At 37.4% G+C, this 17,575-nt stretch overlaps 1 protein-coding gene across 1 annotated transcript in view; it reads right to left on the bottom strand.

Moving 5' to 3' along the window:
* Positions 1-231: 231 nt before the first annotated feature.
* Positions 232-17,575, bottom strand: part of ABCB5 (ATP binding cassette subfamily B member 5) — a 115,614-nt gene continuing 98,270 nt past the window's right edge. Inside the window, exons 23-27 of the mRNA XM_028119335.1 lie at positions 13,912-14,068; positions 10,993-11,190; positions 7,089-7,295; positions 1,900-2,046; positions 232-429 (exon numbers count right to left, since the gene is read on the bottom strand). Of these exons, the coding sequence (XP_027975136.1) occupies positions 232-429; positions 1,900-2,046; positions 7,089-7,295; positions 10,993-11,190; positions 13,912-14,068 (907 nt within the window). The remainder of the gene's footprint in view (positions 430-1,899; positions 2,047-7,088; positions 7,296-10,992; positions 11,191-13,911; positions 14,069-17,575) is intronic.

Genomic DNA, 17,575 nt, shown 5'->3' with positions numbered 1-17,575 from the left:
AACATTTTTACAAAGGAGAGAAGCAGGCATTATCTCACATGAGTTTAGCAAATTTTGTTTCCTTTAAAAAATCTGAAGAGAAGATGTTGTGTACATAGAACATGTCTGTACTTGAATAGCATGATTCTAGATATTGATACATGTAACAAAAGAGATCAAAGCATGCCAAATAATTACTAAGTACTTTCTTTGCATTACACAAAGATAAAATATGTGCTAACTCCAACAGCATCACTGCACTGACTGTGCATTTACTAATTTAAAATATATATCTCGATTTCTCAGGAGTTCTTGATGAGTTCCCTGTTCCTTTATTTTCCCATTGTGCAGGACCACTATCAGATCTGCATTCTGTATTGTGGAGAGTCTGTGAGCAACCACTAGGCAAGTCCTCCCCTTTCTGGCCTTATTGAGGGCATACTGAACCACCTGGAAGAGAAAAGGACCTGTGATTGCTAGCTTGACTTAGATGCTAATAAACTTACCCAAATCAAATTGGTAAAGGTAATCTAGTAACATTCTTTGTGTATTTGCTTATCCCCAAAGGCAACTGCCCTGCTTTGTGAAATACTCACCATACTCAATAGAAATCTAGAAAAAGTAATTATAGACACATTTAGACTTCTAAATAGAAAAGCTTTTGTGATAATAAAAATGAGGTGGTTGTCTGTATGTAACTAGGTGGTTCCAAACTGAAGAGTCAGAAAGTAGTATTTCCACACCTAAGTAGAATGTCTAATTTACTTACTTCATTTCTTCTCATAGTATTTATTTATTTATTTTGGTAGAATTTAGCTATAAAATCATTCTGGCTAAAGTCTCAGCTATGATGGGTTATAAGGTACAGGAGAAATGAGAGTGGAGGCTGAAAACCAATATTTGTTGAATATATAAAATATTCATCCCAATGATGGATATCTAATTTAAGTCCCTGCAATAACCCCATAAGGTAGGGGATATTTTTTTTTTGTGATGAATAAACTGAGATTCGAAAAGTCCAGGTCACTTGACCAAGGTCATACCGCTAGTAATTGATGAATCCAGGATTACAGCTCAGGTATGTTTGATTCAAAAAATCATGTTTTTTCTTTCATTAACACACTGTCTCCTTAGAAGTCAAGAATGATAATCATTTACAAATAGCAATTGTGTGATGTTTAATCACATAAGCTCTAAGATCAGACACCCTCTATTAAAATTCAGGGAAGTTACTTAACTTTTCTAAGCCTTAGTATGCTAACCTATAAAACGCACATGGCTAATAAAACAAACTAATTCATCAAGTTGTGAGGATTGAGATAATAGCATATAACGGGCACTTGGTAAATTACCAATGTTCATTTAACAAGTAAGTGCCTACTGTGTGCAAGAAACCATTAGAACACAAGGACATAGCAAAATTAAACATCTGAAGGAGCCTGCAGTGTAGGTCTATTGTCAGTCTCTTTTTTCCCTTGTTTTCTTCTCAAACAGAGCTAACTGTCTATAGAAGATGGAGTAACTAACAGGCTCTGACACTGCAGTGTAGATTACTCTTTTATGCATGCAGATTGCCTTATTAATTTGTTTGGTATCATAAACATAATGATAAATAGGAAAGTTATTTTTCTTGGGCTTTTTCCTTGACTGGAGAAACATTTCAAGAATTGGGCCTTTCTGATAAATCAAGTGAGAAAACCTTTCTAGAACATAAGACGCCCTGTGTCCCAAACTCCCTCCCACCTACCCACCAGCCTCTATCTTTTTTTTTTTAAAGGCCAAAACCTTAATTAGAACTTGTGACCCTATGATTACAATTCTCTCCAGGTCTTTCTTGCCCCAAACTGACCTCGATTTCTTCCACAATACTCCACTCTCTTATTTGATATAATATTCTGAGATGAAATAAGAGAAAGTTACCTTTTCATTCTCATTATCAAGGGCTGAAGTGGCCTCATCCAACAGTAAAATTTTTGGTTTCCGGAGAAGAGCCCTTGCGATAGCTAGTCTTTGTTTCTGGCCTCCAGAAAGCAGTGTTCCTTTGAGTCCAACTTGTGTGTTGTATTTCTATTACAGGAACATGCAATTAAGAAAGCAAGGCTTGGTTATTTAAATTAGCATGGCAACTGTGGGCGAGAACCATCTAAATATTTCAAATTTTGCTACTCTTGAAAATTTGTGTCCCAACAAGTGCTGAAATCTGTTCTTGAGCTCTGTTGCAAATAAACGCTAAACCAGCAGTAAACACTACCATCTCATTTACATATCTATGCAGATCAACAAACAGCAGACCTTTGCCATTAGGCTTCTACAAAGGGTCTTGTTTGAATTAAAGCATAAGAAAAAAATTACTGGCGAATATTCCCAGTAAACACAAATCTTTTTGCATTAAATTCTATTACCTTCTATTTTCAGGTCAAAATGATTTAAAGTATATAAAAACAAGGAAATCATTGGGTTTCTTCACTCTGGCTCTCACCAAACTAGGGGCACATCTCTCCAGGGACTGGGATCCTGTTCTCCGTCCCGCAGGTATCTTCCTAGCAGTAAATTAGGTTGGTGTCTGTAGACAGTCCGTTCATCTTTTCAGGCCATAATAGTGACATTTAGCACTCCCAATGTTTCCGTGGCCCTCCTACTTACTAGTGACCTTTTCTCCAGTGTTTTCCTCCACAGAAGAATAAAGAAACTGCTGGAGGAGTATCCTGAAGCTGTTGTAGTCTGCTAAATCATGACCAGTCAGTTCAGTTGGTACAAGCAGGCTCCCACTTGCCTTCTAGATTGTCCCATTGACTCTACTTCCCTCCAAGGTTTCACACTGTTTTCTAGTACCCCTTGACAATTGTCTAACAAATATATACTATTGATATCTAGACAAGAATGTGTGGATGGATTGATTCCACTGGGAAAGCAAGTCTAATTATACAACCTTGTAAAGGTGGATCCTGTAGCAGCATCATAGAGAAGATGCAGCATGTGATTAATATGCTGTTTGTCTTAGTGACTTAGAGAAGCTTGAATTAATTGCCTTTCCCTCCACATCTGACTGCCTTCAAGGGGTACCATTTGGGCGGAGTGGGTATCGAGAGAGCCTGTCACACAGCCTTATGATAAATGTGTCTACTTCACCTCAGAGTTCATTTTTCAATTTAAAATGCACAGTTGTTTGCTTTCTATAAAACAATGGTGTCTGAGTTACTAAAGACCAGTAAAAGTGTCTTCTCTGAAGTGAATGCTCTCCAAAAAAAACAGACTTTTATCTCCTCTGTGCTTTTATCTAGGACTGCCAGCACACTGGGCCCCTTCCTTCTAAAATACATTTTATTAAATTTGGAATCACGGGGCAGGATAATCAGATAAAACTATGTCATTCATTTCCACACACCACAAAGTTCCCGTCCAAATTAGAGAATCCAACCCTAAACCAAAAACTGAGAGAGGATTGGGTGGAAATGATAATGGTTTATAGCTCTTCCTGCCAGTCTAGCTTAAATTGTACATGGGTTGTTCTAGTGTAGCTGAAGAAGATAACAATACTAGCTTAGAAATCCCTTTGCATTTCTTGGCCTTCTCTGGATTGCAGGAAGATCTTAGCATCAAGAATGAATTGGATGAAGATTAAATTCAGATGTTTTTGTCCATCATTAAGCAGAACAGATTATAAATGTCAATGTACACATTGTCTCAATACCAACCTAAAAACATTTGCAGATACTTAGAGTGAAGGTTTTCATTTTTTAATGAAGAATCACAGGGGCACCTGGGTGGCTCAGTCAGTTAAGCGTCTGCCTTCAGCTCGGGTCATGATCCTGGAGTCTTGGGATCCGGCCCAGCATTGGGCTCCCTGCTCAGTGGACAGCCTGCTTCTCCCTCTGCCCCTTCCCCTGCTCATGCTCATGTGCCCTCTTTCAAATAAATAAATGAATAAAAGCTTTAAAAAAAAGAACTACAGAGTTTCATTTTCCTGTTTAAAGATTTTATTTATTTTTATGAGAAAGAGAGAGAGCGCACAAGCAGAGGAAGTAGCAGCAGAAGTCTGCAGTAGCAGAAGTAGAGGGAGAGGGAGAAGCAGGCTCCCCGCTGAGCAGGGAGTCTGACTCAACTCAGGAGGGCTCCATCCCAGTCCCCTGAGATCATGACCTGAGCCAATGCTTAACCAACTGAGCCACCCAGGTGCCCCTCATTCTGCTGTTTAAACTGAAAATCTAAATCAATTTTCTGGCAAACACTGGGATGGATGGTGAGTGTCCTGAAATATGCAACCTGTTTATGACATGCTTAAGGAACAATGACTCCTCAATATGAACCTGGGGCTAAAAGCCAATTGGGTTCTGGAGAGAACATCAGAAAATCTAATCCTAAACCAACTGTATTCTAGAGAATCCCTGCAAACCCTGGAGAGAAATTTAGGGTAGTTTCAGTGGTTGAAGTCTTATTCAAGGAGCCATGATGTGTCCTGACTGAGAGCTGCATCTATACCTGGTAAGTTTCTCAGAGGATCCTCAAGACCAAGGTGGTGTTGCTTCAACTCCCCTCCTAGGCAGGTATTTCTGGATGTCTGCAGGTCATCTCCATGGTATATAGTATAGATGTTACCCTTAGCATTCTCCAAATTGATGCCTTGCTATTCACCCTCTGAGTTTGAGTTGCCAGTCAGGTCCACAATCCCTTACCAGAAACGCTTAGGTCTATATCTGCTTAAGAATTCTTTTTTGGGGGGCGCCTGGTTGGCTCACTTAGTTAAGCTTCTGACTCTTGATTTCGGCTCAGGTTATGATCTCAGGGTTGTGAGATCGAGCTCCTTGTTGGGCTCTGTGCTTAAGATTCTCTCTCCTGCTCTGCCCCTCCCTTCCGCTCTCTCTCTCTCAAAAAAAAAAAAAAAAAAAGCAAACAACCTGTTTGACGTTATTTATTTTGTAATCTCTATACCCAGTGTGGGGCTTGAACTCACAACCCTGAGATCAAGAGTCACATGCTCTACCAACTGAGCCAGCCAAGTGCCCCTTGTTTGTTTGACTTTAGAAGAAAATATACCACAAATTGTATATACTATAATATATATTTAGTATGTGATATATAATAACACCCCCAGAAGTTCTGGGGAAGCAAGTGGTAATCAAACATATGAATATTTGTACAGAAATATTTGATTATTCATTCTAAGTAGGATTAATAAAGACTATATATGGCTTCACAACATTTTGGCCACAAAATAAGTTTGCACCAAACATACAAAATTTGTGTGTGAGGGATGGAGTTTAACAGCTTTTGGAAATTGGAACTGGGGAACAGAAAATGTGGACCTGCATTGCTCTCATCCAGAATGTTGTAAAGCACCAGGGCGTGTCCTTTTAATGCCAATCTCTGCCATTACCACAAAGGCCACAGTGCCTCCTGGATGAGCAAACAAGAGGCTGAATTTCAGCAGCAATTTTTTGCTTCAAAATCTGATCACATTATTTCTTTGCCTAAAACTGTCTAGTGGTTTCCTATTTCCAATAAGACAGAGTCCAAACTTCTTAGCCTAATATATCAGAAACTTCACATTTAGTCTCTGGTCATGTTTTGGCCTCTTCTCAATTCCCCAATTTATGCCTTATGCTCAGGATTTTAAATTTATTTCCTTCCAAACACCTGAAACTCTTTCACATGTATATGTTTCCATGTGAGCTTATTCTGTCTTCTAAGTATGGATTTGTCTCCTCTCTGCCTGGGGAACTCCTACTCATTCTTCAAAATCTGGTTTAAAACAACATCTTCTGTGTGATTTTCTCTGAGCTCCTAAAGAATTTGTCATTCCTTCCTTTGTAAGCTCATCACACACTCTGTGTGCTTTTATTCCAGCAGGCTGTCCAGTGTATCATACACTTTCTTGCTCACTTTTCACAGACATTCCTGAGCCACGTCTTGGTAATTCCACTTTTCCAATATCTTTTAAATCCTTTTCCTTGTTTTATTTCACTTTATAATTACTAATTCAGGCACTCATAACATTGGAAATAGCTCCTAAATCATCTCCCAACTCCCTCTCTTTTCCTCACTACAACAAATGATCATTTACATTCCTGCTAGATGTGATGTCCGATGTCCTATTCCAAAATGATATTTTGGCACCAGATTTCTTTATGGTTCTACATATTTTTTTTTCGGTAATGGTGATATGAAGGTAAACTAAAGTTAAAAACGCTGAGAAACAAGTCATTCTTTCTTTTAGGAAATAACATCATCTTGGTTTCCAAAGTTTATTGAAAAAAGTTAGCACACTGAGTCTCTGCAAAATGTAGTTTTGGGTAAATCTGGGAAATAGGACAACAAAAATAATGAAAGATAACAAACAATTTAAAAGTCAAATGTTATGACTATGTGGTAGGTGACAGGAGTGGTGGGGACTCTTCTAAGTAAGGTGGCCATGGAGGGTCTTGGCAAAGATGATATTTCAAGGAGCTCGAAAGTTAAGGAGCTGGCTCTGCAAAGAGCCAGAAGAAGGGCGGTCCTGGCTGAAGAAACATTTACAGCAAGTGTAAATGTCCTGAGGTAGGGAAAAACTTGGTGTGTTCATGAGATAGAAAAGAGGACAGTGTGGCTGGAGGAGAATGAGCATATGGTAAGGAAGGAACTGGAGAGGCAAGCAGGACCAGATCACAGAAAGCTTTGCCAGCCACGTAAGAAATTTGAACATTATTCTAAGTGCAAAGGGATGCCATTAGGAAGTTTTAAACAGGAAGGGACAGAATCTAATTTATGTTTTTAAAAGATCCCCCTAGTTAGCGTGAGGAAGAAGAATTACAATGGAGCAGACCGGTAGCAGGAAGACAGACTAAGATGCTACTGGAGTGGTCCAGGGGTGGGGGGGATGATGGTGGTGTAGACATGAGTAGAGTGTATATGGATAAAAGGTAAAGAATCAAATCAATCAAATCAATTAATATTCAGTGAATACAGTTTGGTTTTGGAAAAACTAGTCCCAGAAACATCTCAATCTTTGCTTTTTACATATAACTTTGTATTAGATGCTAGCAATAAATAAATTGTATAATTCAAGTAGCACATAAAAGCACTTAGGCTTACGTGGCAGCTTTGTAATTCAAGATTTCAGATATTTTTCTTACCTCAGGGAGACCCTCAATAAAAGAATGAATATTTGCTGCATTTGCTACTTCTTTTATTTCATCTAATGGCACAACACGGCTGTTATCACCATAGGCAATGTTGTCAGCAATGCTACAGTTGAAGAGTACAGGCTCTTGAGAAACAGTTGCTATTTGGGAACGGAGCCATTGTACATTCAATTCCTTTGCATCCACACCATCAAAGAGCTGCCAAAAGCAAAATGGAGAATGGTATGTGAAGATCCAATAACTGTATCATGTTACAGTTCACTATATTCAAACATATACAAATTATAACAAGAAGGGTAGGAATTCAAGCTACCTCACAGTAAAATGCTATCCAAGGATGGATCATAAATCGTACTGTACAGAAGCAGAGTGTAACTGACTAAAATGCCAACTCCTAAACTTACTTGACATTTCTACGAACAGCCACATAGTCTAGAGACTTGCCTGGATTAAAGTCTAAAGCCTGGTGCTTTGTGCTGAAGTCAGAAGGAAAATGAACAACCTCTACTGTAATAGGACCCCACTTTATTAAAGCCCAGAGAGAGAAGGTGTAGACTGATATAATAGTCCACATATAGAGGTATGTCACTTTGTACACAACCATGCTTATTCACATGAACATATAACAACATTCAACTGGCATTTGATGAGGATACCTACTAGCTGATGGGGACTCTTCAGGTATCAGGGAAATAGTGGTAAGCAAGACAAAGCTCTTGCCCTCCTGCAGCTTATATTCTAGTGGAGACAGGCAGGCAATAAACACACTAACAAATAAGCAACTCAAAAAAGAAAGTGTTATGAAAACAGGATAATGGGATTGAGAGTGACTGAGGATGTGGGGAGGAAGTGGGAAGCAGGTTGGTGAATGTGTTATTTTCTACAGAGTAATCTAAGAAACCCGACCTAAGGAAGTAGCATTTAGATTGAGACTTGAATGATAAGGAATCAGCAAAAAGGTTAGAGCGAGAAAATTCCAATCAGGGAAACAGCAAGAATGAAGGCCATTAAGTGAGTTTAAAGAACACAAAGAAGCCAGTGAGACAACACACAGTATCTAAGGTGGGGAGTTTGGAGAGAGAGGCAGGAACCAGATCATGAAGGACCATGATTGATGGAATGGACTCTGTTTTATTCTAACTGTGGTAGGAAATCATTGGAAGGTTTAAAGGAGGGATGTGCTATGTTATGTGCAAATAGATGACTGTTACCTAATTTTGGACTAAGTGTTAACTCAGTGTTACCACTGGTAACAAGGGAGCTATTCTGGACCATTTTGTTTTGCAAATAGTCATTGAGAATCTGTGATGGGGGAAAAAAAAACCACCCTGTAAACTGCAGGAGAATGAAGATGAATATGACAGTCTTTGACTTTTAGGGGCTTAGGATTTTTTGTGGGGAGGAGGAGGCAGAACAGGATGGCGTGTGTGTGTGTGTATGTGATATGGTGCTGGTTGGGGGGAGAGGATATTGAAAACCTGAATGTAAGGAAGAGTAAGAAAGGTGCCAGGTGAGAAAAAGTCACTGGGATTCTAAGGAGAAAGAGGCTGCATCTTTTCTGAGATCAGGATGCAGGACTTAACGGAGCTGATTTAGGTAAGCCCTAACCATGCTTAAAAGTTTGAGAGTTGGTGGGCGGAGAAGGCCAGTGGGAGTAGTAGGAAGCCTGAATCAGGGCGGCAGAGGACATTGATCTCTGTCTTAAACCAAGAGGATAAAGAAAGAGCCTAGATACAGATATCGGAACCTTCCTCTACAAGAATTCCGTATCTTGTAAGATCAAATTTCTTTTTTTCTTAAAATTTCTCATTTGTAGACTTTTAATTTTTTTTTAATTTTTAAAAAAATTTGAGTCTAGTTGACACCCAATGTCACATTAGTTTCAGGTGTGCAATATAGTGATTCCACTTCTCTATACATTATGCCGTGCTCACCACAAGTGTAGCTACCATCTGTCACCATTCAAGGCTAGTACAGTATTACCGGCCATATTTCCTACGTTGTGCCCTTTATTCTTGTGACTTATTCATTCCATAACTGGAAGCCTCTATCTCCCACGTACCCCGCTTCATCCATTCTACCCATCCCCCTCCTTCCCTCTGGCTACTATCTGTTTGTTCCTCTGTGTTTATAGGTCTAATTCTGCTAGTTTATTTGTTTATTCATTTGTTTTGTTTTTTAGATTTCATATATGAGTGAAATCATATGGTATTTGTCTTTCTCAGTCTGACTTACTTCACTTAACATAATACGCTCTAGGTCCATCCATGTTGTCACAAATAGCAAGATCTCATCTTTTTTTATGGCTGAGTTATATTCCATTGCATACATATATATATATATATATGTGTATATATATATATATATATATATATATCACATCTTCCTTATCCATTTGTCTATCAATGGACACTTAGTTTGCTTCCATATCTTGGTATTATAAATAATGCTGCAATAAACACAGTGGTGCACATATCTTTTCAAATTAGTGTTTTCATTTTCTTTGGGTAAATATCCCGTAGTGGAATTATTGGATCATATGGTATTTCTATTTATAATTTTTTGAGGGACCTTCATATTCTTTTCCACAGTGGCTATATCAATTTACATCCCTACCAACAGTGCATGAGGGTTCATTTTCCTCCACATTCTTGCCAACATCTGTTATTTTTTATCTTTTTGATTCTAGTCATTCTGACAGGTATAAGGTGATATCTTATTGTGGTTTTAATTTACATTTTCCTGATGACTAGTGATGCTGACCACCTTTTTATGTGTTGTTGGCTATCTGTATGTCTTTGGAAAAGTATCTCTTCAGGTCCTCTGCCCATTTTTAAACTGGATTTTTTTTTTTCTTTTTGGTATCGAGTTGTAGAAGTTCTTTATATATTTTGGACATTAACCCTTTACTGGAGATATCATTTGCAAATATCTTCTCCCATTCAGTAGGCTGCCTTTTTATTTTGTTGTTTTCCTTCACTGTGCAAAAGCTTATTTTGATGTAGTCCCAAGAGTTTATTTTTGCTTTCATTTCCCTTGCCTTAGATGATATATTTAGAAAAATGTTGGCTATAGCCAATGTCAGAGAAATTACTGCCTCTGTTCTCTTCTAGGACTGTTGTAGTTTTAGGTCTCACATGCAGGTAATCTACTTTGAGTTGTTTTATGTATGTTAGAAAGTGGTCCAGTTTCATCCTTTTGCATGTAACTGTCCAGTTTTCCTAGCACATTTATTGAAGGGACTGTCTTTTCCCTATTCTATATTCTTTTGTCAAAGGTGTGGCTTTATTTCTGGACTCTGTATTATGTTCCATTGATCTATGCGTCTGTTTTTGTGCCAGTACCATACTGTTTTGATTACTACAACTTTGTAATATAACTTGTGGTCTGGAATTGTGATGCCTCCAGCTTTGCTCTTCTTTTTTTTTAAAGATTGTTTGGGCTATTTGGGGTCTTTTGTGGTTCCATACAAATTTTAGGATTGTTTTAACAGCTTTGTGGAAAATGCTGTTGGTATTTTGATAGACATTGCATTAAATCCATAGATTGTTTTGGGTAGTACAGACATTTTAACAATATTTGTTCTTCCAATTGATGAGCATGGCATATCTTTCCATTTGTTTGTGTTGTCTTCAATTTAAGATCAAAATTTCTGTCACCATCATGACTGAAGAATCTTTGAGTCTTTGTATTTTGTATTTAGCCTCAAAGCCCTATCCATCATTTTTGTTATTGGTTTGCTTGTCCGCTTAGTTAAGGGAGAGAGTTTTTTTTTTTTTTTTAAACTACTGCAGTGTTTGCCCTATTCAAACCGGTAAGGATGATTAAGCCCAAGGGAATGTTTAAGAATAGCACCACTAAACCCTAGATAAGCAGTACTTAAAATCAGTCTTACCACTTGTCCTTGCACAGGGTCATAAAATCTCTGCAGAAGTTGGATAGAAGTGCTTTTTCCACAGCCACTGCTCCCAACAAATGCTACTGTCTTCCCTTTCTCAATACTGAGGGATAAGCCACAAAGGATGAGAACATCCTGGCGACATGGATAGAAAAAAGAGACCTCTCGAAACTCTATATTCCCTTCACATGTATCCTGCGAAAGAAAGTTGGCAGGGTTTAGAATGATAACTTAAAAAGATTGTAACACATTATAGCACATTGGCTGAGTGTTTCCTGAAAATTATGCGTATTTCCACAACCATTTTATTTTAAACAGTATTCCTCTCTATAGAGCTGTTGACTGCATGATCATTTCTGTCACTTTTGTTTAGATTTTTACATCTGTACTTCTTGTCTCCATCACTGGACTTCACCAACTTCCTAAAAAGCACTTGTTTCCTTTGGTTTCACTACCTAGACATAGTCTAATCTGCAGACTAGCTGTTTGACCAAATGTTCTGAATAATTGTATATATCTTTAAAAATTTAGTTTGTCTTTTACAGACCTTTATTGCTTAATTCGGAATAGCTGGGGTCCTCATAAACTATATGTATAATAGTTATTTTTCTAAGTTGGACCATGTTTTACAGTTAATATATATTATGCTTTGAATTTGGGCTTATCTTTGTTTTCAATTGATCATTATTTGGCAGTGATGCCTAAAAGTTTATTTTTCTCTCTATGCTTCAATCTCTTTTGATAATTTGTAAACCAATACTTAATATATACTAGGGATGTTTACAAAAGACTTTCCAGACCTATCACTAAATGATTAACTTTCCCTTTATATATTTGGTTCTAAGATTTTGGATTCTTTTGAACTTCATGTTTGCTTGCCCTCATTCAATTTCATTTGAAATAGTCTGGTGCTCAGCATATTCTGAACCCAGCATACAGGCAGCAGGCAGGGGTAGGTGGAGGACAAGAGCATCAAAAAATGTTTGATAATGATACTCTGTTGTCAAAAGAAAGAAATGTTAGGATATATGCCAAAATGTTAAGTGCTGTAGTAGCTTATTTTTAGCTTATTCAGTGCTTTCTGCTTTTCCCTGAAATGAATATTATTTATGCAAAAATGTTTAACAAAATCAACCCGGAAACTACAGAATAATGAAGAGTGCATTATTTTTGTGTACGCTCTGTGCCTTTGGAAAAGGCATAGAGAGATTTTACACTACTAGACTTTAATACATTTTAAAATTTATTCTTACTATTTTAAACATTTTTTTACAAGATTACTTATTTTTTTGAAAGAGAAAGAGAGAGCTCGAGCAGGGGGAGGGGCAGAGGGAGAAGGAGACTCCCCACTGAGCAGGGAGACTGACTTGGGGCTCAATTCCAGGACATCAAGATCACGACCTGAGCCAAAGGCAGACACTTAACCGACTGAGCCACCCAGGCAACCCTATTTTAAACATTTTATTATGGAAAATTTCAAACATCTACAAAAGCAGAGAGAGAAAAATGTAATGGATTATCTCCCAGCTGCAATAATTATCAACATTTGCCAGTTTTGCTTTCCCAGATTTTAATTTTTAAAAGCACAGGGAGTGATATTTAGAAGTATTTGTATATTAAATAAATTAATTTTATAGTCTTTATAAGAAACATTTCCATATTCCATGCCATGTAATGTAGTTCTATGAAGACATTTATCTATGAGATACTCAATCCCTTTACTGTAATGTTCTGAGAGAAATGAGTAGCAATGTTATTATACATCTAAATCGTAAGATTAAAGAAAAGTTTTCTATATCCTTTACTTTCTAAAAGACAAATATGAAATCTTATTTTGACTATGATGCATCGTTGAGCATTTTATTTTGAGAATTTCAAGATCTTTTTATTTCTGTAACTAAGGGCTGGCATTCCTTTTAATAATTAGGCAGCTTTAGGGATAATATACAATTTTAAGCTATCATACATATAAATCTACTGTTAAAATGGATTCTTTTGAACTTCATGTTTGCTTGCCCTCATTCAATTTCATTTGAAATAGTCTGGTTTAATAGTCATGCTCAGCATATTCTGAACCCAGCATACAGGCAGCAGGCAGGGGTAGGTGGAGGACAAGAGCATCAAAAAATGTTTGATAATGATACTCTGTTGTCAAAAGAAAGAAATGATAATTTTGGGGGATATAATTTTAATTATATGGGGAAATAATTTTAATGAAAAATTTCTTCTAAATATATACCTAATGGCTACTCTTACTTTTAAATTTAAACTGTCTTGATAAGTCTTAAAATTGAATATATATTTAATGTATAAGATACTATTAAGAGGCTTGTTTTGAAATTATACAATCTCACTATTATTTCTCTTTTAATATTTATGGTCTTTTAGAGTTTGTGGTTAAATATGTGTGTCTGTGTATTGTGAATTTAATAAATATAGTTCCTTTTTTTCCCTCTTCTTATTGCAGATATATTTTCCCATAAAATATGGTATCAAAACAGCAGGCATTATTCACTTTGTATGAATTATCAGAGAAAAAAATGAATTAACTCTAATGCAAATCTTCATCCAAGACTTCATCTAATACATCCAGCCAAAGCTTCAGCTGTCTAAATAAAATTAAATATATAAATCAATTCTTTGTTCAAGAACATTCTCAAGGCGTCAGGCAAATAAGCTAGAAGTATATTTTTTAAGATAAAATATGTATATGTTTTAGTAGTAGAGGTGAAAATTTGCTTAAGACAAGATTCCCTTTCTCTGTAGCCATAACAGTTATTTTATACAAGTTTTTAATTCTTTATAGCACTATCTTTTGCAAAGTTATCAAATAATACCTTCATTTAAGTCTCTATATAGAAAGCATTCATGTGTATAATTAATAATGTGGACATTTAAAATCATATTTGTGCTTACTGGTTTTTTCCCTTCTTGACTATAGCTGTCTATAGTTGGTTTCTTTTCCAGCAAAGCAAACAGATGTGCAGCCCCAGATTTGGCTCTCGAATATTCAGGTGCCAAAACAAGTGTTTCTCCAATGGCCATAGCTCCATAAGCAATTGCAGTAAAAACTCTATCAAAAGATAAAGCATTTGAATCTTAGGTCCATTTTCAAACAATAGAACTCTAAAAAAGTAAAAAAATAGAACCCTGAAAAAGCAGGCACAGGAATATAAATAAAGAAACACCACTAATGTTGAAGCCCCAACAATGGTATCTTTTTTGTTTGTTTGTTTTTAGTAAATTTATTTATTTTAGAAAGAGAGAGAGGGAGACAGAAAGAGAGAGAGAGAGAGTGCACAAGTAGGGGGAAGGGCAGAGGGAGAGAGCGAGGGAGAGAAATCTCAAGCAGATTCCCCAGTGAGTACGGAGTCTGACATGGGGCTCGATCCCATGACCCCGACATCATGACCAGAGCCAAAACCAAGAGTCAGACACTTAACCAACACAGGTGCCCCAGTGATATCTCTTTTGTAATTTTCTACCACACAGTGATCATCCCTAGCGTTGTATACCAAAATAACCTTTGGAGCTCAGGTAATCTTAAAAGTTTCTCTTCCAATTAGAGACAAAGATCAAAGGCACTAAACTAGTGAATATAAAACTTCTTAGCCACCTTGATATAAGGCTCACTCGCTTGGAGATTTGACAGAGAATTCAACTGACAATGGGAAGAATGAGTCTCTAGTAGTGAGATCTGAATTTACACAGGAGATATGAATGGATATTTTTCCTTCTTTTTTTGCATATAATGTAGTTAGAACAGACAGTTGATGCCAGATGATTTGTTATCTGCCTGAAGTGCTACATGCCTTAAAGAGAGCAAAGCGTGGAGATTGTACTTTGTTAAGGTCCTCAAAAAATCTGACTAAAACATACCTTAGCAAGCCTGGAAGAAGAGCTTAGATCTTTTAGGTTTGCTATACAGATTATGATCTGTTTCAAAACATGTTTTAATTATAAAATAGTAAGTATGCAAATGATGTCTGAAAGCATGCAGATATTCACAGATATGTGGCATATCATGTGGCCATGGTCAAATATTTTTCTCTCATTTTCATTTTAGCCATGGAAACATTTTAATAGAACAAAAAAATGTATAATCCATAGCAGAACTGAAAGTATAATTCAGCTAAGACTGTACAAGTTCCAGTGGCAATATTTGTTTATTTATCATTGAACTATAATTGACATACAATATTACATTAGTTTTAGGGGTACAGCATAGTGATTCAACATTTTTTATATATTATAAAATGATCACCACAGTAAGTCTAGTTACATCTGTCACCATATAAAGTTACTGTAATATTATTGACTATATTTCCAGTGTTGTACTTTATATCCTTGTGGCTTACTTATTTTATAACTGGAAGTTTGTATCTCATAGTTCCCTTTACCTATTTTGCCCATCCCCCTACCCCTCTCCCCTGGCAAGTAAAAAGATCACAGAACCCAGTTTCTTATTTGCCGTGCTGGATCACAGCAAGGTAAACATGTTCTGGTCTCCTTGTGAATTTCTCTGGAGATGGAACCTACCAATGGGTGGATGTTGATGCAATCTCTTCAATGACCTAAACCTCAGATCCTGAATCCTGTTGTCTTTTTTTTTTTTTAAGATTTCATTTATTTATTTGAGAGAGAGAGAATGAGAGATAGCACGAGAGGGAAGAGGGTCAGAGGGAGAAGCAGACTCCCTGCCGAGCAGGGAGCATGACGTGGAACTCGATCCCGGGACTCCAGGATCATGACCTGATCCGAAGGCAGCCGCCTAACCAACTGAGCCACCCAGGAGCCCTCTTGTTGTCTTTTCAAAGGTCAAGCACAATATAAAATATAAAAACCACTTTACTTGGATGTCTGACGCTTATTGTAGCCATTAGTTCTGTGATGTCAAGGCATTTTTAGTACTAATGTATATGGAAATTGTTTAAAGCTCAAAATGCCACTCAAAATACTCAATATCCAGTTATAAATATCAGAAGTGATTACTGAGTTTAGGTAACACATCAGAGTTTTTGTTGTTGTTGTTGTTGTTGTTGTTTTAATGCAAGAGAAAAATCTGACTGAATCAGACTTAAGCCTCAGTCTGATCCAAAAGTCAGCAGGTGAGATAGGAAGATCATTGGATTATGAGTCAGGAGACCTGGATTCTAGTCCCACAGGGATAGAGGCTTCTCAGAACAACAGAGAACATCCTTCCTCCTCTGATTTCAGACATGCCAAAATACCTACCTGTCCTAAAATTCCCACAACAAAATTCAGTTTAAGCATTAAGGATAAATATACAGAGGTCAATGTCTTTGTTAGGTCCCTCTTTAAAAAAAAAAAAAAGATTTTATTTATTTCAGAGAGAGCGAGAGAGAGCAAGCAGGGGGAGAGGAGAGAGAGAATCCCAAGCCAACTCTGTGCTCAGCATGGAGCCCAACTCAGACCTCGATCCCACGACCCTGAGATCATGACCTGAGCCGAAATCAGGATTTGGATGCTCACCTGACTGAGCCACCCAGATGCCCCTGTTAAAATGTCCTTCTCTTAAAACGGAAGTTTACTGAGAAGGGGAGAAGGGCCTTCCATTTAGAACTTGTATCTGTGGGGCGCCTGGGTGGCTCAGTTGGTTAAGCGACTGCCTTCGGCTCAGGTCATGATCCCAGAGTCCTGGGATCGAGTCCCACATCGGGCTCCCTGCTCAGTAAGGGAGCCTGCTTCTCCCTCTGACCCTACCCCCTCTCATGTACTCTCTCTCTCTCATTCTCTCTCTCTCAAATAAATAAATAAATCTTTAAAAAAAAAAAAAAAAGAACTTGTATCTGTGAGAGATAAATGACCTGAAGGATGCACATTAGAGGAAGAAAAGTTTCAGTAGAGAAGGGAGAGTATCAACTAAAAGCCCCAATGCTGTCTTTATTGTGTTATGTATTGAAGGGAAGGTAAGTCCAGATGGGGGTTGATGTTAATGAGGATTATACTAAGGAGCCTAATTTTGTGGTGAAGGAACTATCTGGGGGTTGAGTCAGGACATTAATCTTTTATATGTTTTTTCCCAGGTGGGTTCTATATAAACATAGGCCAATGCTGGTCTGCTACAGAATGTGCCCTAGCTGACTCTGGCCCAATTAGCTAGAATGAACTAAATTGTGATTCAACTTTATTCAAAAGCTATTTATTGCACAACAAACAGTACTTCAACTTTGTGGGTTGGCCAGGGTTGAGGGAGAATATTGAGCAGTAAGAGGTCTTAGAAAGGATTTTCAGGTGCTGGGCTTCTTTTTCCCTAGTTTTATGGGTTCCCCATGGGCTCATGGGGCCATTATCATTGCATCCTCACTACAGTGATTCTTTCAAGCATGTCCAAGCAATGGGGGAAAAATCCCCTTGCCTATCACTGCTGCTAAAATCAAATTGGAATTTTACAAAGATTCTTTGTCTAGAAACAACACAAAACACAGAAATGAATAATCCTAATTTTAACGCAGCTGATCCAAACAGGAATACCCTGGATAGTTTATTGGTTCAAATCTATTTGTCTCCCCTTAATCTTGCTTCCATACCCAGTTTGTAAACCTTTGGTGACTTACTC

Source organism: Eumetopias jubatus, unplaced genomic scaffold (assembly GCF_037043125.1).
Source record: "Eumetopias jubatus isolate StellerSeaLion01/CBP00866 unplaced genomic scaffold, mEumJub1_p1.0 scaffold_14, whole genome shotgun sequence".
NCBI lineage: Eukaryota > Metazoa > Chordata > Mammalia > Carnivora > Otariidae > Eumetopias > Eumetopias jubatus.
This window is presented reverse-complemented; position numbering and strand designations above follow the sequence as displayed.